At 30.0% G+C, this 21540-nt stretch overlaps 3 protein-coding genes across 9 annotated transcripts; 1 reads left to right on the top strand and 2 right to left on the bottom strand.

Moving 5' to 3' along the window:
• Window positions 1-697: 697 nt before the first annotated feature.
• On the bottom strand, window positions 698-12343 carry LOC141525333 (uncharacterized). Of its 3 annotated transcripts, none has more exons than XM_074239777.1 (6): window positions 3742-4365; window positions 3506-3652; window positions 1341-1472; window positions 1124-1267; window positions 919-1020; window positions 698-854 (listed from the first exon to the last, which is right to left on the bottom strand). In XM_074239777.1, exons 1-6 carry the CDS (start codon window positions 3815-3817, stop codon window positions 769-771), a joined length of 687 nt encoding a protein of 228 aa, XP_074095878.1. In that variant the 5' UTR covers window positions 3818-4365; the 3' UTR covers window positions 698-768. The 3 variants fall into 3 exon arrangements, with proteins under 3 accessions (XP_074095878.1, XP_074095879.1, XP_074095877.1); XM_074239778.1 differs by lacking the exon at window positions 3742-4365 and adding an exon at window positions 12226-12343 and having other exon boundaries at window positions 699-854; XM_074239776.1 differs by having other exon boundaries at window positions 699-854; window positions 3739-4360.
• Window positions 6266-14169, top strand: LOC141525327 (uncharacterized). Of its 3 annotated transcripts, none has more exons than XM_074239769.1 (9): window positions 6266-6374; window positions 7006-7598; window positions 11741-11869; window positions 12375-12521; window positions 12795-12929; window positions 13247-13507; window positions 13585-13692; window positions 13761-13832; window positions 13891-14169. In XM_074239769.1, the coding sequence occupies exons 2-9, from the start codon at window positions 7466-7468 to the stop codon at window positions 13956-13958; spliced, it is 1053 nt and encodes a 350-aa protein (XP_074095870.1). In that variant the 5' UTR covers window positions 6266-6374; window positions 7006-7465; the 3' UTR covers window positions 13959-14169. The 3 variants fall into 3 exon arrangements, with proteins under 3 accessions (XP_074095870.1, XP_074095869.1, XP_074095871.1); XM_074239768.1 differs by having other exon boundaries at window positions 6270-6453; XM_074239770.1 differs by lacking the exons at window positions 6266-6374; window positions 7006-7598 and adding exons at window positions 9388-9466; window positions 9875-10535.
• LOC141525323 (glucose dehydrogenase [FAD, quinone]) lies at window positions 14110-21069 on the bottom strand. 3 transcript variants are annotated; one of them, XM_074239758.1, is made up of 5 exons: window positions 21005-21069; window positions 20004-20573; window positions 19876-19919; window positions 17529-18761; window positions 14110-17259 (listed from the first exon to the last, which is right to left on the bottom strand). In XM_074239758.1, the coding sequence occupies exons 4-5, from the start codon at window positions 18753-18755 to the stop codon at window positions 16582-16584; spliced, it is 1905 nt and encodes a 634-aa protein (XP_074095859.1). In that variant the 5' UTR covers window positions 18756-18761; window positions 19876-19919; window positions 20004-20573; window positions 21005-21069; the 3' UTR covers window positions 14110-16581. The 3 variants fall into 3 exon arrangements, with proteins under 3 accessions (XP_074095859.1, XP_074095860.1, XP_074095861.1); XM_074239759.1 differs by lacking the exon at window positions 21005-21069 and adding an exon at window positions 20767-20889; XM_074239760.1 differs by lacking the exon at window positions 20004-20573 and having other exon boundaries at window positions 21005-21015.
• Between the last annotated feature and the right edge of the window lie 471 nt (window positions 21070-21540).

The following is a 21540-nucleotide window of genomic DNA, read 5'->3' on the forward strand; positions in this document are numbered from 1 at the left end:
ATAATAGTTTTAAACTGGAAATTTTCAATCTCTTGTTTCTTAGCATTTAAAAGAGTAGGTTTTTTTTTCAAAGGATGTCAACTGATCATTCCAGTATGACAATGTATTTGTATATTAAAAATTTTTTTCTTCAGTAGTTATCTTCACTAAATTTCTTTTCTTCACACTAGTCAAAACTTTATTTTAAATAATTATACCAATAAATTAGATGGAGACTTTAACGAACGAAAATAAAGTAACAATTGTAATGGAAACGCTAACTAACCGTTTGCCGCGTAACCTCAAGAAAAGACGCGTCCTAATAACACAAGCTTTGTGTTACCGTTTGCTGGACAACACAAAATTTGTGTTGATTTTTAAGTAACACACAAAAAGTGTTATAAAAGATGTATTAATAACACATTTTTATGTTTATGTTAAAAAATATGTAACACAAATAAAAGTGTCAAGTTAACATAAAAAAATCAACATAATCATTTCTAACACAGACCGTTTTTAACATAAATACTAAAAATTTTTTACTGTGTATGGAAGTAATTCTTGTAATTAAAAAAAAAATAATTTATCAACTAAAATAATTAATCAATAAATCAATTTGTTTCAAATTCCAATAGTGACTGATTTTGTGCTGGGAAATTTTAGAATTTGTAAAATAAACTTAATCCTAGAAATTAAGGGATAGAAAATTATACCGTAAATTAATAATCATGATGTGTATAATTAATTAAATGAGAAATAATTTAAATACACAAATTTAATCAAAAAAACTTAAAAGTAAAAAATTTCAATTCGTAAAAAATAAAGAGAAGAAACTAGAACGCCGGTTAAACAATGTACAGGAAAATTTGATGTCCCTGAGAAAAAAAATTATATAAATAAACGATACAAAAAAAAACAAGTAAAAAAGCAATAACAAACCTCCATTAAGTTTGTAAGCACATTCTCCGTCAGTACAAATGAGTTCATCAGGTTTATCTTTTTCATAACACTGATAATTGTGTTTACACGGCATGAAAATTCCTAAAAAATAGTAAGTAATAAAATTAAAAATTTGTTTAGTATATCAATTCTTAAAACTTATAAAAACTAGGAAATAAAATGAAAGAAAATTAATTTTAATTACCGACAGCTTGGATACATTTTCCAGTCTGATTGACAAATATGAAATTGCCGTAGCATTTGCATTTATTGTTGATGCACAATGCACCGTCTAATGTGTCTGCACATTCGTCTGTGCGCTGACAAGCGTCGTCGACCCGCGATGGTCCTAAATTTTTATATTTATTTGTTACAATTATTAAAAAATGTATTTCTTCTTTTAGGAAGAAAATAAAACGTACTTATTATACAGTTCGAAGAGTTATTGATGTCGAGAAAATAATTATTTCTGCAAGCACAGACTCCTTGGATGCATTCAGAATTTGACATTGTGGAACAATCTTCGATTTGTGGACCACAGTTTGTTCCTGCAGCTGGAATTGATTATGATTATTATTATAAGTTATATGTAATTACTTAAAATTTTTTCCAACAATATTCAATTCATTTAAATTAATATAAACGAGTCTAATTCTATCTAACGAGTGATTACACATTTCGCACGTTTAGATAAGATAGTTATAATTGTGATTCAGAAATAATATGATTCATTTTGTGATAAATCAATGGTATTAATATTTAAACTATCAAAAGATCTTTTATTATAATTTCTGATTTTTTTTTATTTTCGTGACAAAAAAAAACCTGACAATTTTTTGTTTTCCATGAATTCTGAGGCGCTTTTAGTGTGTGATGTGACTTTTCATAAAAAAATTGTTACCTAATTTTGGCATCCTAAAATTGAAATTAAAATTTGAATTTATTAAAAAGAAATTAGGATAATGGTTGACGCTAAAGGCCATCCCAGCAACTTCCCGCTAATTCCCTATACTTAAGGATTTAAAATTGCACTTATGACTTTTTTAAGCTCTTCGAGCTTAAAAATATAATTTATGTGTTATTTTGAGCTCTCCGAGCTCGAAGAGATTCCTATTCTATGCTTTTAAACCCAAAAGTCTGATAAGAGTTTCATAGAACACTATTTTTTATGAATTTTCAAACCGCAATAACTTTTGAATGAATCAACCGATTTTGCCGCGGCTTACGGCATTTAACGCAATTTTTTAAGCTCTTTGAGGAATCTTAAAGCAAAAACTAGTCAGATAGGAAATTTCATAGAAATTCTAAAAAAACATTTTTTTTTTTTCAATTTTTTTTATAGATTTCGAGAAATCTCAAAAAAACCATGAAAAAATGTGAAAGAAATTTTTTTTTCGAGTGGTTTTTTTGAAAAAACTTTTAAACGGCTTGATCGATCATTTCCAAAAACTACTCAGCTCTTAATCTTGAAAAACCACGTCGATTGCCGCTAATCCGGTCAAAATCAGTTAATTCGTTCGAGAGATATCGTGAACGAAAGAAAACCAAAAAAGTGTTTTTTTAGAAGTACTCCGAAATTTTTAGTTCGATCAATCTAAACTTAAAAATTCTTTATGGTACTTAAAAAACTGCGTTGAATGCCGCCAACCGCTTGAAAACCGGTTCATTCATTCAAAAGCTATTGCGGTTTGAAAATTCAAAAAATAGTGTTTTATCAAACTTCTATCAGACTTTTGGGCTCGAAGAGCTCAAAAGCATAAAAAAGCTATCTCTTTGAGCTCGGAGAGCTCAAAAATATCTTAAAAGTGCAATACACTGATTGAAAAACAATCTTGATTCAAGAAACTTTTTTTCTTCAAAATTTGAACTCTTGAAACTAGATATAGATATATTTCTTTCAAAAATTTTTGTCTCTTGGTTCAAGATAGGCGATAACATTGATTCAAGATGTTACCGACTGGTGTTAAGAATGGCTTTTTTTTTGAGTCATTAATTTACTTATTTCCAAGGAATAATTTTTTTTTTCGGTTTAACAATTAAAGACTATTTAGTTTTTGAAATATACTTTGATGAATTATTTTAATTTTTTTTAACGACAATGTTATTTTGGTTGAAAAACTAAATGTATCGATTGAAGATAATATAGCTCTTAAGCCAAGAAAATCTAAATCAAGACAACAAATTCTTAAAGCAAAATAATCATTTGTCTTCCAAAATAAATTCTTAGATCAAGAAAATATCTCTTGAGTCAACATAAATTTTCTATCAGTGTAGATATGGAATTAGCGGGAAATTGCAGGGATAGCCTTTAGGGTCAACCAAATTTCCAGATTTTTTTTCTTAGTTTTTTTGTGATTTCTCAAAATTTACCGATTCAAATTGTATTCAAAATCTAAGTTTGACCAAGCCCTTTCGAACAGATCTACGGGCATCATCGCGGAAATATTCACACAAGCTTCCTAAGACTTCAAATTTTTAACATCCGTTGGAAATTTGATTTTCAAAAAACGGGGTAACACCAATAACTTCCTAACTTGAAAATTTTCAATTTTTTGAGCGGGAAGCTAAAAATTAATATTTCAATTACCTGCGTGACAAACAGTACCCTCAATATTCGGTGTATATGGTGGATCGCACATACAATCCCTTTGTGACCGACAAAATGCATTTTTAATACACTGATAATCTCTAAGACAACTTTCACCAATTTTCAAAGTATTAGCTGATCCCAAACCTGATTAAAAAAAAAATGTCATTATCCAAAACAAAAACTAAATTATTATTATTATTATTATTATTATTATTATTATTATAAATAACCACTCATTTCTTCCAGATCTTTAGGACAAACAATTGGTAGCAAAACAAAAACCGAAAAATAATAATAAACAACACTCATTTTACAAATCTTGATGTTAACTGGTACAACTGTAACTATAAACTGAACTCATACCTTTTTGACTCCCATCGTGAGATAATTCTTATCGGTATTTATTTTCTGTGACTAAGTCTTATCATATTTTAATCTAGATATATCATTCATTTTTTTATGTTTATTCGGAAAAAAAAAATCACGCGGAATAGATCCGAGATTTCTCTATTTTTACTGTTTATTCAAATGTCAGGTTCTGATTTCTTGTTCTAAACTTGTCCAAAAAGAGTCACAAGCTTAAGATCCTAAACCTGACACAATTTAAGATATTTTGATGATAAAACTATGACACTAAATCTAAATCACATTTAGATTTTAGAAAAATATTGTCGCTATTACTCAGAGAAAAATTTTGTAAAAAGTACTCTTGCGACAGTTTTAGGACACTTTCAAGATACTTTATAAGGCACTTGTATGACATCGATGACGATTTTAGAAAATTCGAGGTGTCGTTACGTTTTTTCTTATGACAATTTTATGACAGTTCATGCGGCACTACACAGAAAAATAAATTTATTTGAATCAAGTAAATAATTTAGAAGAATTTCATCTTCTTGATTTGAGTAGAAAAATTCTTAAACTAAGAAATTTTTATTGGTTTAAATAAATTTTACTTGATTCAAGAATTATTGATCTTGATCCAAGACAATGAAACTCTTCAAAATTATTTTCTTGGTTTAAATTAAGAATTTTTCTCATGATTCAAATTAATTTTTTTTCGGTGTAGTATGACATATATTGTAATTTTAGGAAATTTGAGATATCTTTAGAATTCCTTTATGACAACGTATGAATTGTCTTTAAAGTGTCCTAAAATCGTCACAAAAGTATCCTAAAATTATTATGAAAGTATCATAAAATTGTTCTAAAAATGTCACAAAAATACCTTTTACAATATTTTTTCTCTGAGTAATAATAACAATATTTTTCCAAAATTCAAACTTGATTTCGGTTTGGTGTCATAAATCCACTCTTATAATCCTATATCACTACTTATAATTTAGATGAAAAATATGAAAATATATCATGTAAGCAAACTATTCGTAACCTGATTGGTCAAATATATCATAAGCATGAAAATATATGCAAACTTTATAGTCAAGGCGCGCGCAAATTTGAATTCTAGTTTTTTATTGAAATGCCTTGAATTGTGTCACGTTTAGAATACTAATCTTATGACTCATTTAGGGTCATCCACACGCTATCTGCTGGAATTAATTGATACTAAACATATTTTAGTTTACGAATTTACAGTTAGAATCTTTGAGTGTTCTTAGTTTCTAATAGGTGGCGTGTGGTTAGAAAATTCTTTCCTATCTAGAAAGTTAACTTAAATATTTGATAGTCCAAATTAAATACCGATTGGATTTACTCTTAGAGTAGTATCTGTTTCCAACAGCAGTGCACTTCATTTGTTGTTGATGTTTTGACTTACTCAACTATGAGTGATTCGATGCGCACCGAAGTATTTTCGTGATGAAAATATTATTTTAAAAAAATCTTTTTCAAACATGCATTAATTCTTTTTTATAGTTATATTCTTATTCAGAGATATAAAGACTTTTCAAGAGTTTTTTCAGAGAATTATTTTCACAAGGGTTATTTTGATTCTACTCTGGTTCCGTTCTGATTTTATTCTAGTTCCCATTTGATTCCGCTCTGTATTCATCTTGATTTCACTTGAAATTTACTTTGATTTTATTTTGGTTTTATTCTGATTTTAGCTTAAATCCACTTCGATTCTGTTCTAGTTTCATTCTAACTTTACTATGGTTTCATGCTGGAAAAAAGGCACAAAAAAATTCTGGAAACACTCTGGAATCATCATGATTCTATAATGTTTCCAGAATTTTTTCAAACTGCTGTCAGAATGATTTTAAAGTCGCAAGGGCAATTTTAGAACAAGTTTTTTTACACGGGTAAATCAATGTTATACGTCTATTAGTATAATTTCTTAATAGTAAAGTTTATTTATTTGAATATGTAATGGTAATTAGGGTCAACTGTTTTCCAGATTTTTTTATTAATTATTATTGCTCCGCAATATCACAATTTATCAAGTTATAAAAACTAAAATTCCAAAATACAATACGACTTTATACTCTACTTTCAATAAATTTATCTCGAATTGCATGATTGGATAATCGCATTAAAGAATTATATTTATTTGAAGAAAAAATAAAAATTTAATAACTTTGGTTTCGTAACGAAGCCCCACCCGCAAAAATATACTGGTGCGTATATTATGCATTACATTATATTAGTTTTATTTTCTCTTTTTAGACGAGACATCCGGCACCTATACTATACTTGTACCCGTACCTGTATGAAAGATTAGATATCATACTTTTTTCATACATACAGATATTTTTTAACATGAAACATGAGTCAAGCATGACATATATTATATATATTTAAGTCAACTTCCTATTATTCTTCTAAGTAGTGTGCGACCTGACTCTAAAGTCTAAACAATATTATTTTACTCTTTTGAATTTTTGTAAGAAAAGTTTAAGTAATTGAGGTGATTTTTGTTTCATTTTCTTTGAAAATTTTAATGCTAAATAAGAAGCTGCGAAAGTTTTAATTAAAGAAATATTGAGGTATTAATATTGTGGATTTAAAAAATTTTTTTAAGAGTTATTCGGATTGAATTTTGTCTTAAAAATCTTATTTTTAATAATTTTACAAAATTTCATTAAATTTAGAGTTTTATAAAAATTTACAGACATTTATGATGTTTTTTTTAAATTTCAAAGAATTTTCTAAAATTTTTAAAAAATTCATCGAATTTTAATAAAATTAAACGGAATTTTGAAAAATTCAATGAATTCCACAGTAACTGTAAAAAATTTCATAAAACTGTGTGAAATTTTATTAATTTAAGGGTTAGGGGTAGTTAGAGGAAAAAATTAAAATTTTCAATAATTTTTTTTTTGCCAATAAATCATTTTATTTGATCAAATTAATAACATGGCATTATTAGACCATGTTTTGACTTGACTTTACAAGAATTGAAAAAAAAAAAACTTGATCAAAATAATCAAAATTAAAATTACTAACAACCAATTTTTAAAACATTTTTTGAAATTATTTAGCGCGCTTAAAAAAAAAAAAAAAAACTAAAGTCAGTAAAAAATTTTTTTGAAATCTAGAACCTTGAAAGGGAAGTGAAAGGTCCAGAGAACAAAAAGAACCAAAGAAGAAAGAAGCGACGTTGCATATGTGTGGATTCTGGGTTCGATTCTTGCTACACTCTAAAATTAAGATAAACACTGAAGAAGAATCGGTGTTAGTGTTCTATTCGCTGCATCTGTGTGAGGATAACACAGGACCTCGGAGTTCGCGAAAGAGAAAGGGAACCAGATTTAAGTGAAGACGCGAAGCAAAAGACTCAAGGAGTAGGTGGTACAACACAAACCACCGGATTGGATTAAGTATATTATTTTCGTGTAGTGGTTCTGTACCTTCGCCTTCATGTCAAGTAAAATGCAGCCTCCAAGTTGCTCTTGACTGTCTGTACTTTTCAAAATAATATTTTATTACAAAGTAATCGTTTTTATTTAAATAATAATAGTCTTTTTTATTGCAATAAAATATTGTGGGGAGGTAATAATGGTTCGGACAATAAAGTGGTTGGATAATTTAGTTTTGGTAAATTATTTGCTGACAATTGCTACCGCGGAATTTTTGTGGTCCCAATCTCAATCCAATTTTGACGAGCCAAGAATCCTTCTTAGGCTTAGACGTAAGTTTTATTTTTTTTTAATTTTCTATTTGAAGTTTTGGGAAATTTTTATACTTGTAGTCGTCAATTATAGTATTAGAAAAAAAAAAAAAACAGATTTTATTTGTTGAGAAAAAATAAACTTTTTTAAGTTTTGAGCAAATTCATTACTTTTCGACAAAAGTTCGCGAACTTAAGTCACCAATTTTTTTTAGTAGGTTAAAAAAAACGATCCTGAAAATTTTACCGCTGGAGAATTTCTTAAAAAATAAATTTTGTTTTTTTAAAAATAACTCAAATTTTTCGTCTAATCTATTCACGGTCTGATCAAAATTTCGTCGAAAAAATGTGAGTTAAAAATTTCTTTGTTAAAATTTATTCATTAATTTTACCTACTTTCAATTTTTAACTTTCCACTAAGAAAATTGAAAATTTTCAAAAATCGGTTTTGTTTTTGTTTTTACCTCATTTTTCAAAAATCGAGTTCTTATCAGATCTTGACGTGTTGAGGTCCTAGGAAGCTTCCTTGACTATTCCCGCGATGGTGTATGTATGTATGTATGTATGTATGTATGTATGTATGTGTGCGTGTATGTGTGTATGTAGGTAAACCTCTCATAACTTTTGAACGGCTTGGCCGATTTGATCGCAGTTGGTGTCATTTGAAAGGACTTGACCAAAATTAGATTTTGGATACAATTTGGACCGATTCCGACCGGTAGATTTTGAGGAATCTTAAAAAAACTACGAAAAAAAATTTTTTCAAATCAAGTTTTTTTTTAATAACTTTTAAACGGCTCGATCGATCAATTCCAAAAACTAATTAGCTCTTAAGATCGAAAAACCACGTCGATCGCCATCAAGCCGGTCAAAATCGGTTGATTCGTTCGTGAGTTATCGTTGACGAAAGAGATCGAACAAAAGCGTTTTTTTCGAATTACACCGAAACTTCCGGTCTTATCAATTTGTGTTTAAAAATGTATCATAAAATTTGAAAAACTGCGTCGAATGCCGCCAACTATGTAAAAATCGGTTCATTCACTCAAAAGTTATTGCGGTTTTAAAATTCAAATAATAGTGTTTTATTAAACTTCTATCAGACTTTTGAGCTCGGAGAGCTCAAAACTACATGAAAATTATATTTTTGAGCTCTTCAAGTTCAAAAACGTAATAAGCGCAATTTTGAGTGCTTAATTACGAAAGTAGCACTAAGTTGCAGGGATGGCCTTCAAAGTCAACCGTTTTCCTAATTTTTTTCTAAGAAACTTGCAAGAAATATTTTTCATGTTCAATTAAAGGTACACTAGCCTCTAAAAAAGATTTCAAACATAAGCTCTGCGAATATGAACTAAAACACAATCAGTAATTCAAATCCTTTGACGTCTCTTTCTTTCAGTTTTTTAAATCCGTATTTTTACTCTTGAAGAATCAAAATAATTTATTTGTCAATTGAAAATTATTTAAAAATGTAAATTTTACGTCACCATTCATGTAATTTCCCAAGGTAATTTTTTCCATGCGAGTTATTGTAGTGAGAATCTATAACAAAAAATGATTTATAAAATAATCCGTTAACCCTTTATCTTTACCTTTGGCGCGTTTATGTGTATTAACTTCGGCTCTGACTGCGTTTTTATTGCGCCCAGTACCTTTGTATGAACTTTCATTGTATCCTCACAATGTAGAGTATAATATTGCTATGTATATAAGTACACTTACACACCCACTCGCTCCGTAATAGTGTTAAGGAAGAGTGAACAGAATTATATTACAGAGTCGAGCAGAAAGGGATCAGTATAAAACAAACTTTATTTCGGGCAACTTCTATTCACGCTCCTAGATATTTTTTTTTTCGTTAATCTTATTGATAAATCATCAAATTATCTAGTGTAAATATTTTTTTTATTTATTTCCAAATCTTTTTATATTCAAATTTCGTCCACACTTGAATTAATATTGCGACAGAATAACGGATTTAATTTTTGTTATAATTAAAATTATTTTTTTTTTAATTAAAAAAAAAAATTGTGACGTGAAAATTTTTAAAATTTTACAAAAAAAAACACTTTATTACAAAAAATCAAAATTTAGAAAAAAAAAAATTTTTTTTTTTAAAAATTAAAATTTTTTTTTTTAAATTAAAATTTTTAATTTTTTAATTTTTTTCAAAAATTAAATTTTTTAATTTTTGTTAAAAACAAAAAAAAATTTTACCAAAGTTGAAAAAAAAAATTAAATAGTTTTTTAAAAATATTAAAAAAAAAAATAAGTAAATAAAATTGATGACATCTGTTTAGACACGTGTGTAATACTCGCAGATTCAACAATAGACAAAATGATTACGTAATGCATACAATATAAATAATAGTGTGGCACAATAAAAAAGTAGAGGCGGGACTGAAAAAAAAAAAAAAAATAATAAATAAAATAAAATACAACGTAGTGGCTTTATTTGATTTGCGTCATCGATGGGACACATAACAACAGTGGGCCTTGAATTAAAGAGAGCAATCTTGTAACACCCGAGTGCTAATAATAAAATAATTAAATTAATGATAAAATAATTTAGTTAATTTAATAACGGAGGAAAGATAATTGAGATTAATTATTAATTAATTAGTGGCAAGTCATAAGATTCGAATTCCGATGAGCAAGTGGCGTGAGACCGGGCTAAGAAGAAAGAACGATTGAGTCGATTATGATTATGATTATGGTGATCGAGGAGTTAGGATCGACAGTGAGGAATTGAGGAAGATCGGTGATCGGTGATGGTCGTGGGTTTAAAGGTGTCATGAATAAGAGAAGAAAAAGAAGAGATACGGCAAGATCTTCTCATGAAGAATACAAGTGTTATCGCGTTTCTTATTCTTTTGTACACCGTCACGGTTTTATGCACCACGGTTTCCGTTGCATTTAGACATCATGTTTTACCTTGTGATGATCGCAGATCTCATACACGTATGTTTTATTTATTACTCTGTTTCATTGCGAAAAAATCACTATTTTTTCATTTTTTACGATTTTAAGAAATTTTTTCAGTTCAAATTTTATTACATTAAATTCGCCTCTTTTTCAATACTATGATCAATTTTTATAATTATTTATTTTTGTAACAAATTTTTTTATTTAAAAAAAATCTAGTTATTTTTTTTCCAAATTATCAATTTAAGAATTAAATTAAATTTTCTTTGTTACCTATTTTTTTATTTATTTAAAAAGGACTCGTTAATTTATTAAAAAATTACTGGTTTAATTTTTTGGGCTAAGCACAATAATACCCTTAATATTCATTGATCTACACCGGGGTCGAACCCGGTCCAATGTTTTGGTAAGCAAGAGCCGGGACTGATAGGCTACTGCGCGCTTTCTTTATTAATTAAATTTGATTTCTATCAAAATAAAATTTTCATTTTTATTAAATATTTTTTTTCCTAGCTTCTTGTAGCTCAATTTTTTATTCCACTTTACTACTTACAAAAAATTCCGACTTTTTTTCAGTAAAATGATAAATTATTATTTTCATTTTATAATCGAAAAATTTTTATTGAATCTGAAATTTTCCATTAAAATTCAATTTTTATTTCACTGAATCAGACAATTTTTCAAATTAAATCGGACATTTGAATTAAAATTTAAGCTTGAGGTTATTTTTACTCATTAAATAATTCAAAATTCTCACTTCGATATTTTTTGATTAAATTCACCGTTTTGAAAATTGATTTAAAATCAACAAAAATTATTTTTATTCCATTTCTTTAAATTTCTCGATAGAACTAGAGTTTTTCGTCTTATCTGAATTTTTTTTTTTTTTTTAAATTAAAATTAGAATTAATTTTCTATTGAAATTTCAAAATTCTAATATTTTGCTTCTTTTTTTTTTAAATATAGAAAAAAAATTTTTTTTTAAATTTTTTTATTAAATTCGAATTTTTTTCCGATTGAAATTTTTATAATTAATTAACGACTTTAATTGAAGTTTAAATTGAACAAAAATAAAAATTTAATTAGCACAATTTTTTTTGAATTACTCTATTGAATTTAAAGCCTGACAATAACTCCAATTATCCAAATAATATTCCTCATAAAAAAACATTTCCCCAAAACAAAACTATAAAACTTCTGAAGCGTAAATTATTTTTTAATTACCCCAATTATATTTACAGAAACAATGAAATCATGTACCTACGACACGGACTGCATTGAGAACGCATATTGTTTCAATCGTGAAACATGTCACTGTAAAAACGGTCACGTCATCAATCGTAACCACACTCACATGCAATGCCTGAAGAGTAAGTACCTCATCTCTAAAACCTACTAAAAACATCAAAAAAATCTTAAAATTTTAAACTTCCGCTCCCGACAATGGATTACAATATTTACAATCTGGGAATGAGTATAATCCCGAAGAATGAATGAGTAACATTTAAAATAAAAATAACATACAGGGGATCCACTATCTCACGGTTTTCTGTCTCCCCTACGTTTTCTCCACTACTTCAAGCGTATCCAGATCCAGACAATCTCAAGTCCACCATATAATATAATGTACAATATATAACATATATTATATACATATACATATATGAAGTATGAACTAAAACGTGCTCGTTGAGCCGTCAAACTAAACTGTCTCTTTCCTCCTTACCTTTTTCTTTTCTTGCTGAATAAGGGTATTGACTCTTTGTCTGTCTTTACTCGGCAATGACTCGAAAAAAAAAAAAAAATAACATTACAATAAATTACCAAACAACACACTTATCTTTGTCATGCTCATCTGATTAACTTTCATTTCAGTCGCATCAAACCTGGGAGACGCGTGCGAGGAGAACATACAGTGTGAAATGACATTTACGAGCCAGGCCGAATGTCGAAACAAAGTTTGTGCCTGCGTCGATGGGTCACACTATGAAGAGGAGCAGAGGCGCTGCTACGAATCTGTTGGTAAAAAAAAAAAAAATTTTTTTCGATACGTTTTTGTGAAAGAAGAAAAAATTTGAGAAAAAAATAATTTTTTGGGAAAATTTACCCCCACCCTGTGGTTATAATTATTCCCCCTCCGCGCGCTAGCTCCTCCTACTCCGCACCGTTGCTAATGTAACTACCCCCCACTCCGCGCTAGCTCCTCCTATTCCGCGTCGTTGCTACGCTTCCCCCACCGCTCTACGGTAACCATAGCAACCGTATAACAAAAAATTGAGATTTTTTCTGTTTTAGGAATCGGAAAAATGTGCAAGACAAGTTACAATTGTTACGTAGAGGGCTCAGATACATTTTGCTTCAATGGATATTGCATTTGTCCTTTATTACACCATCCGAGTAGCGATGAAACAAAATGTTTGAAAAGTACTGGTAAGTTTTGAAAAGTTATTATTTTTCTTTTTTTAACTTCCCGCTAAGAAAATTGAAAATTCATTCAAAAGTTATTGCGGTTTAAAAATTCAAAAAATAGTGTTTTATTAAACTTCTATCAGACTTTTGATCTCGGAGAGCTCAAAACTACATGAAAATTATATTTTTGAGCTCTTCGAGTTCAAAAACGTAATAAGCGCAATTTTGAGCGCTTAATTACGAAAGTAGCGGGAAGTTGCAAGGATGGCCTTCAGGGTCAACCGTTTTCCTAATTTTTTTTTTTTAATACTATTTAAGTAACTAAATTTTCTTTTTAGCTTTAGGAGAAATGTGTTCTATCGATGAAGAATGCGTAGCAGAAAATTCACGGTGTATTGGATTATGCAGTTGCAAAATTGACTACGTTTTGTCTAAAGACAAAAAAAGATGTCTGAAAGCGGCTAATGTTATGGGAGATCCTTGCGAGGAGGATTTGCAATGCTCTGCTTTTTTGAAAAATACAAAATGCAATGAAGAAAAAGTCTGCTCATGCGTACTCGATTTTAAGCCACGTGAATCTCTTTGCCTAAGGAAAATTAGTGAGGATTTAATTAAATTTTATGGAAATAAGTTTTTAAAGAAGAATATTAGAAAAATAATCTTCTTTATTTTTTAGATCCAGAAATGATCGGTAAAGCATGTTTCAGTAGATCACAATGTGTTTATCCGCCAGCGGATTCTGATCTTAAAGACACAGAGGTCGCTAATGTCGATTGTATCGCAGGTTAATATAAAAAATTGTTTTCTAACTTCAAAAATTTAAATTTTTTTACAAAATGAAAAATTTTTCAGGACTTTGTTCATGCGCACAAGATTACACTTTGACTGAAGACAAAACCGACTGTATCAGATTCAGCGAAAATGGTAAGTGTTCTCTTCATAATAAAAAAATTAAATCTAAAAAAAAATTTTTTTTTTCCAGGAACGGGAAAAATAAAAACTCATTCATTATTAATTTTAATCACCATAAAAATACTACAAATACTTTAACCTATATTTACAAATTTCAACTTATTAACTAATTAACAAACTAGAGGCTCTATTTATTTATTTAAATTTACTTAGATACTTAAGTACCTGTTTTAACAAAAAAAAAAAAAAAAAAAAAAAAAAAAACTTAATTTACTGAAAAATACCAAAGTATTTTAAAAAATAACATTTTATGTTTATTATAAAAATAAAAATTAAATATTTACAATGATTGCACTTGCGGATGATTGATTTGTTTATTTTAAAAGTTCGTTCAAGAGTTCACATGAACTATTGACCTATCGATTGTTGTTGGATAAAAGGTTGCGTGACTAAGTCTAATTTAGGTCTCGAATTTTTTGTCGGTTCTCGATCCCGTTTGTTTGAGGATGAGCAATATATATTGTATAACATATATTGTGAGTCAGCACGAAATACTATAGCCCTATTATGTTTCTTTGATACTTAATTTTCGTCAATTTTTTTTTTTCAATTAGCGAACGATCAATAAATTATCAAGTTTTTGTGTCTATTTTTTAAATTTAATTTTTAAAAAATTTTTTTATGAAAAATTTATAGTTATAAAACTTTAATTTAATTATTTAAAATTTATAGACGATTATTACATTTAATAACGTACAAGAAGAAAAAAAATCGAATTTTTTTTTTGCACGGAAAAATTTTTTATGTTGGCGAAGAAATTTTTTCCATGTCAAAATAAGCAGAGTTCTTTCGTTAACATAGGAAAAAATATATTCTTATTTAATATTAAATTCCTATTTTAGCACCAAAAATTTTCCTGCTACAATGGGAAAAACTTCTATGTCACATAGCAAAAATTTACATGTGACAAAAATCTACAAACTAGCAATTTAACACAGAAAAAATTTGCATAGAAACTTTTCCTAATTTGATAATTAAAATATATCTTTGCCAAAATAGGAAACTTTCTACGTCAACCTATTATTGCTATTCTTTTAATGTTAGCGTGGTAAAATTAGCTGTGCCGACATAAAAATAATTAGTTTCAACATAGAAAATTTTACCATGCCACACAAAAATAATTTCTATGACACGGTAAAATTTGCGTTGACATAAGAATTTTTCCCATGCAAAAAAAGTAAAAAACTCGATTTTTTTTATCGTGTACACGGAAAAAATTTTCTCTAAAAATAATCTTTAAATTCCGAAAGGTTCACTCAAAGTTATGGGGTTATATCCACTTGTAATTTTGAAAAAATCGAAATTTTTTTTGCATATTTTGAATGTATATATATTCGAGAATATTGTCTGTAAATTTCAAAGTAATCCGGTAAATCATTTCGGAGTAATGAGCGTATTTGTAAAGACGTCTCCGAGCGTTTGAAAGTAGGCGGAATTGTAACTTTAAATAATAGCCAAAACATTAAATGCGTTTTTCTTGAAACGATGTTTTCAAAGTCGGTGAGGAATATTTCTCCGAAACGGCTTGACCGATTGACTTGAAATTTTCACAGGATCTTCTTAGATACTTTTGTTAGGTAATGATCGAAGGAATAAAGTTTCTGATAAAAATTTCGATTTTTTAAGTCACTTTAAAGTGTAAATTTTCGTGCAAAAAAAGATTTTTTTTGTTGGGAAGCCGCCATTTTGTCTAAAATCAAAATTTTGACTATTTCTTCGATCATTACCTGTATTTATTTATCCTAAAAGTAATCCTTTTGGTTTTTTTTATTTCCAATAATTTGGATCAGAGATATCTTCCTCAGCGCCAGACACCTATTTGTAGAGGACCTTCAGGAGATCTTCTACCGGAACGACGGAACCCAATATTTTTATTAATAAAATATGAATTCTTAGAATACGTTAAATTCGCTAAATGTTCATATATTTTATCTATATATTCAATAAAAAGCTTCTCCAGAAAAAATTAACAAAAAAAATACATTTTTTCGAACTTAAAGGGGAAGTGGATATAACCCTTTAACGCGATGTTGCAGGAATTTAACATTAACTTCACGTCAACAGTTATAATTACACCCGTTGTTCTACTGTTAACGTAAGCTTTACATCAAATTCCGGCCGTAAGTTTACGTGAACTTCGTTTCGTTTGTGCTAACTGGGATATGATCGCAAGCTTGCATCAACTCGATGTCATTTGTGCTCAGTGAGAAAATTTTACGGAACTTAAAAGTTATCTCGCTTACCGACAAATGATGAAGCTATACCATCCGTATTATCATTACGGCGAATTTAACAGTAATTTTCAAATAAAACTTCTTTCAAGTGTATAAATCGTTGAGCAGTTCCCGGAATCGATGACTAATTTACCGTACACAATTGAAAATGAAACCCGAATTGAAAAAATTAACTTAAATGAACTTAACTGCTATACTAAAACAATTGATTTAAGCTTATCTAATTGCTCTGAAATTTGACGTGCAAGTTCTTCAGTAAAGTTGTAGAAAAAAAGGGATGACCACAAATTTAATATTAACTTTCCTGGAGGATTAAGGATTTCCTGGCGGATCTGAAATACCGTAGAATTACGGTATTATACGGTAAAAATACGGTCGGTATACCGTATGGTCACCATAAATTACAGTAGTATTCTACTTGCACAGTAGAAACTGTAAAACACCTTGATATTCACAATACATTAACATTATTTATTCAACCACTCTTCTTTGATCATATCACTAGCTTTCTCCCCAATCATATAAGTCGGCGCATTAGTGTGTCCCGAAATCAAATTAGGCATCACACTAGCATCGACTACTCTTAACCTTTCAATACCATACACCTTAAGTTCATCATTAACAACGCCATCTTGTTCCTTCGGCGCCATTTTGCAGGTGCCCACAAAATGCCCGAGCGTCGTGGAAATCTGCCTGCAGACGCACTCCCAGTACTCATCAGTTCCGAAATCGATATTTTTACACCCAGGAAACTTTACCGGCAACAAAGTCGCGTTGTATTTCTTAAAAGCTTGAGTGTCCGCAATTTCCAAAGCCTTTTTGATCCCTCTGACAAGTGTTTTTAGATCTTGTTCATTTTCGAAGTAGTTTGGGTTAAAAATTGGCGCGTCGAAAGGATTTTTACTCTGCAAATTGACGCTTCCACGGCTTTTTGGGTGTAAGAGTACAGGAACTATGCTGAATCCGTCTCTGCCGATAAAATCGCCAAATACTTGACGGTACCAGGAATCAGGGAGGGAGAAAATACTTCGAAGAGTGCCTGATAAATCACCGGCCATTGATCCAATTCCGAAAACTAATTCAATGTCTGGTTCTTCAATTTTTGAACTCTTTACTTCATCGGTGACTTCTAAGCTTGGAATATTCTAGAAATTAAAATATAATAGTTGGAAAAATTCAAATTTCATAGTTTATTACTTCAATTTTCAAATTTAACCGCAAAAAATTTAAACTAGTAATTCTACCGCGCATGCGTTAGAACAGATCCCGCGCATGCGCATGATCTGTTCTGACGCATGCGTAGTTATGAAATTACTTATTCTTAAAATGACAAACTCTGAACTAATTTATCGACGAAAAATACTTAAGTGATTAACAACCTACTATTTTATAAAAATAAAATTTTAACTCTTACCTTTTTGCTATATTTTCCCTCTCCACTTTTCGTATTCACAAAAGCCAGCGCTTCGGCGCCGGATGGCGCAGTAAAAGGTCCTTGTCCATACGCCAAGTAATTAAAAGTATCCTTGAAGTTAGTCGCAATTCTCGATTCAACAATAGAAACAGTATCATTAACGAGGAAGGTCAGCGCCGCCATACTGACATGATCCTGCAGATTCCTACCGACTGGCAGATCGGCCAAAACCTCAATTCTCAAGTTCTCAAGATGGTTCTTTGGACCAACACCAGAGAGCATGAGAATCTGGGGAGAGTTCAAGCTTCCCGCAGCCAATAGAACTTCTTTAGCAGCCATTACTTTCATCTGCCGGCCATTTTTGACAAACTCTACGCCTCGAGCAACTTTTGAGTTTTCATCAATAATCACGCGAGTCACTCGTGAATTTCTGGACACATGGAGGTTGGGTCGGTTTCTGACAGGTCTCAGGTAAGCTTTAGCAGCACTGAGTCGTCTTCCGTGACGTAAATTGACGGCTGCTGGGCAGAAACCCGTCGGAGTCGCGTCATTGCAGTCTTTGAGGTTATAACCGAGTTCTTGGCCCGCTTTCAGGAACCTGTCGCGCAACTTCGACCTCCAAGGGACTGAAGTAACATCAAGGAAGCCATCGTGGCCATAAACTGAGGAGTTCAACAAATTGTAGCCCGTTGAATCGACGAATCGCTCAGATTTAGCGAAATATTGAGCGACGTCACGGTATCGCCATCTTTTATTGCCCAAGGCAGCCCATTGGTCGTAGTCCCGAGGCAATCCGCGGGAATGGATCATGAAGTTGATAACAGAAGTTCCTCCAACGGCTTTGCCACGTGGCCAGTTGCAGCGACCTTCTATCATCGATCGGCAGAACCCGGAATTCGGTTCTGTGCGGTAGCCCCAGTTGTATGGCGTCAGCTGCATCGCCGCGGCTAGCAGGGGGATGTCGGTAAGGAATATCTCATCTCTACCAGCCTCTAGCAGTAAGATTTTCCAGTGCGGAACTTCGCTCAGACGGTTAGCGAGAACTGAACCTCCCGAACCTGCGCCAATTATTATGAAGTCGTAATTGTTCAGCAGCGAGGGTTCTTTATTTAGCAGACCGGGAAATGGTGGGTACTGTTGGTAGTATTTTAGAAGGTTGGTCATGTAGGACAGTGGGCCTGTTGCTGATGTTATACCGATAAGGAGATAGTAGACGATTGCGGCCATTTTGAGCTGGAAAAATAGTAAGTTTATTGGATTAGAAGAATAATTATACTTAATTAATACATTTAAAAAAGTATTATTATTTTTAACTTCTCGCTAAGAAAATTGGAAATTTTCAAAAATCGGGAAGTTATTGTTTTTACCCCGTTTTCCGAAAATCGAGTTTTCATCTGATCTGGACGTTTTGAGGTCCTAGGAAGCTTCCCTGACTATTCCCACGATGGTGTCTGTATGTCTGTATGTATGTATGTATGTGTGTTTGTATGTATGTAAACCTCTCATAACTTTTGAACGGCTTGGTCGATTTGATCGCGGTTGGTGTCATTTGAAAGGGCTTGACTAAACTTAGATTTAGAATACAATTTGGACCGATTCCGACCAGTAGATTTTGAGGAATCTTAAAAAAACTACGAAAAAAAATTTTTTCAGATTAAGTTTTCTTTAAATAATTTTTAAACGGCTCGATCGATCAATTCCAAAAACTAATCAGCTCTAACATCAAAAAAACCACGTCGATCGCCACCAAGCCGGTCAAAATCGGTTGATTCGTTCGTGAGTTATCGTTGACGACAGAAATCGAATAAAAGCGTTTTTTTCGAATTACAACGAAACTTCCGGTCTTATCAATTTGTGTTTAAAAATATAAAATTTGAAAAACTGCGTCGAATGCTGCCAACCGCGGGAAAATCGGTTGATTCATTCAAAAGTTATTGAGGTTTGAAAATTCAAAAAATAGTGTTTTATTAAACTTCTATCAGACTTTTGAGCTCGGAGAGCTCAAAACTACATGAAAATTATATTTTTGAGCTCTTCGAGTTCAAAAACGTAATAAGCGCAATTTTGAGCGCTTAATTACGAAAGTAGCGGGAATTTGCAGGAATGGCCTTCAGGGTCAACCATTTTCCTAATTTTTTTTTTACAGTGTAGTATCTTATTTTTCCTTTTACAATAAAAATATGCAAAATACCTGAATAAATAACAATGTAACACAATATAAAAAATAAAAACAATGGATTAGAACAACCCGCGAATACTAATGAGAATTAAAATCAATATCACTGTGCATTCACTAATAACTTGCAACTTATAATTTATTATTTATAATTTATTAACATATACTCACATGCCAGCGGGTAAATGTCAAAATGCAGAGTGAGCTTCAGGCATCTAGAAACAAGTTTAAATTCAAATTATAAATTGACTAATCAATTAAAATTACAATCTTAAATTATAATATTTCTGCATACTTACACGTTTTAAAAATTATCATTAATTGCAAAAAATTTTAATTTAAGCTTAACACTTTAAAGTTAACTTTGTTTACAATTGATTGCCGCACATATTACCGATACAAGCGTCACGCGTGTCGATATAATGAAAAGTCTTTGAAAGATTCGGGAAGGCATGCCGGATAGGCATTTATGAATAAATTTCGTTAATTATATCTTGTGCTTTCTATCTTATTTTTTATTTTTTTTCCCTTGGAAGTTCCGCGTTAGAAATTAGTAACTCTTCGATTTTTTTTTATTTCGCAGTTGCGCAACTCTCTGAACTTAACATGGAATTCTGTGTACATATGTGGGATATCTAAAAATTACTCAATCGGTCCTTTTTATAATTCAATGTTATTCTTTTTATTTATTAATATTTAATCTTGAAAGTTAAATGCTTCAATCACTTGCATGTCCGTCGTTTTACCTTCGAGATAATTAATTGTTATCTGTCAATTAGATATCGGTGATTTATAATTAGAAGTATTTTCATGAAAATTATTTCTTTTAATTAGAGAGTTGCTGCGATAATAGTTTAAAATTTCGTAAGCTTAAAAAAATAAAAAAAAAAGTCAGATATTAATTTTTAAATAAAAAAATAATCTTGAAAAAATTATTAGAAATTTTTTTTAATTTAATTCTATATCAAAATTAATTTTTAAAATAAAAATTTCACTTTAAAATATCAAATTAATTTTTTTTACACTAAAAAATTTTTATAAAATTTTTCAAATTAAAATCACTTTTTTTTTTTTTTAGTTTTAAAAAATTTATTTTGAATAAAATTTTTATTTTTTTCTACTAAAAAATTTAGAAAAAAAAAATTTTCTCGGTGGGAAATAAAAAAAAAAAATTGACTGTGTAAAAATAAAAAATCCCGAACTGATCACTACGATTGTTTATAAAAGACTAACAGGTTCGATCAGTGGGTCTGCAATCGGGAGCATCGAGTCTGCATAATATCCATATTAACACACTTACCTACAGATTAACTCACACCCCGCCGTAAGAAAAATCCGCACAAGGTTACTTGCCGGTGACAAGGTCTCACTCGTACATCTGACCGTGCAATCACATTTATTTATTTATTTTCTGTCTTCAATAAATTACGTTTTGTAATCGGCTGCGCCATAAAAAATCTAGTAAATAAATATATATACATTCGAGTTTATTATAAAAAAAAAAAAAAACTTGCTTGGATGTTAAAGAGTAGAAGATTAATTTAACTAATAATAATTTTAACAATGACGTTGTTTATAATTTTATCTTGAGAATTAATTTATTATATTTTAAATAACAAGGTTTTCTTTACAATAGGAGTTCAAATTAATTAATAAATTATTTGGTAATTGTTTATTTACTTCAATGAAAATGCACTTGACTTAAATTTTTTAGCAGATTTCATAGAAATTTAACTATTGTATATCATGTCAGAACTTTTGAAAAATTTTGCTACATTTCAACTCATGAAGCTACATAGTCAAGTAGATTCAAAAAATGCATATGGTTCAAAAGTT

This window comes from Cotesia typhae, unplaced genomic scaffold, assembly GCF_013202065.1.
Source record: "Cotesia typhae breed Kobodo isofemale line unplaced genomic scaffold, CoteBio_Ctyphae contig_26, whole genome shotgun sequence".
Lineage (NCBI taxonomy): Eukaryota > Metazoa > Arthropoda > Insecta > Hymenoptera > Braconidae > Cotesia > Cotesia typhae.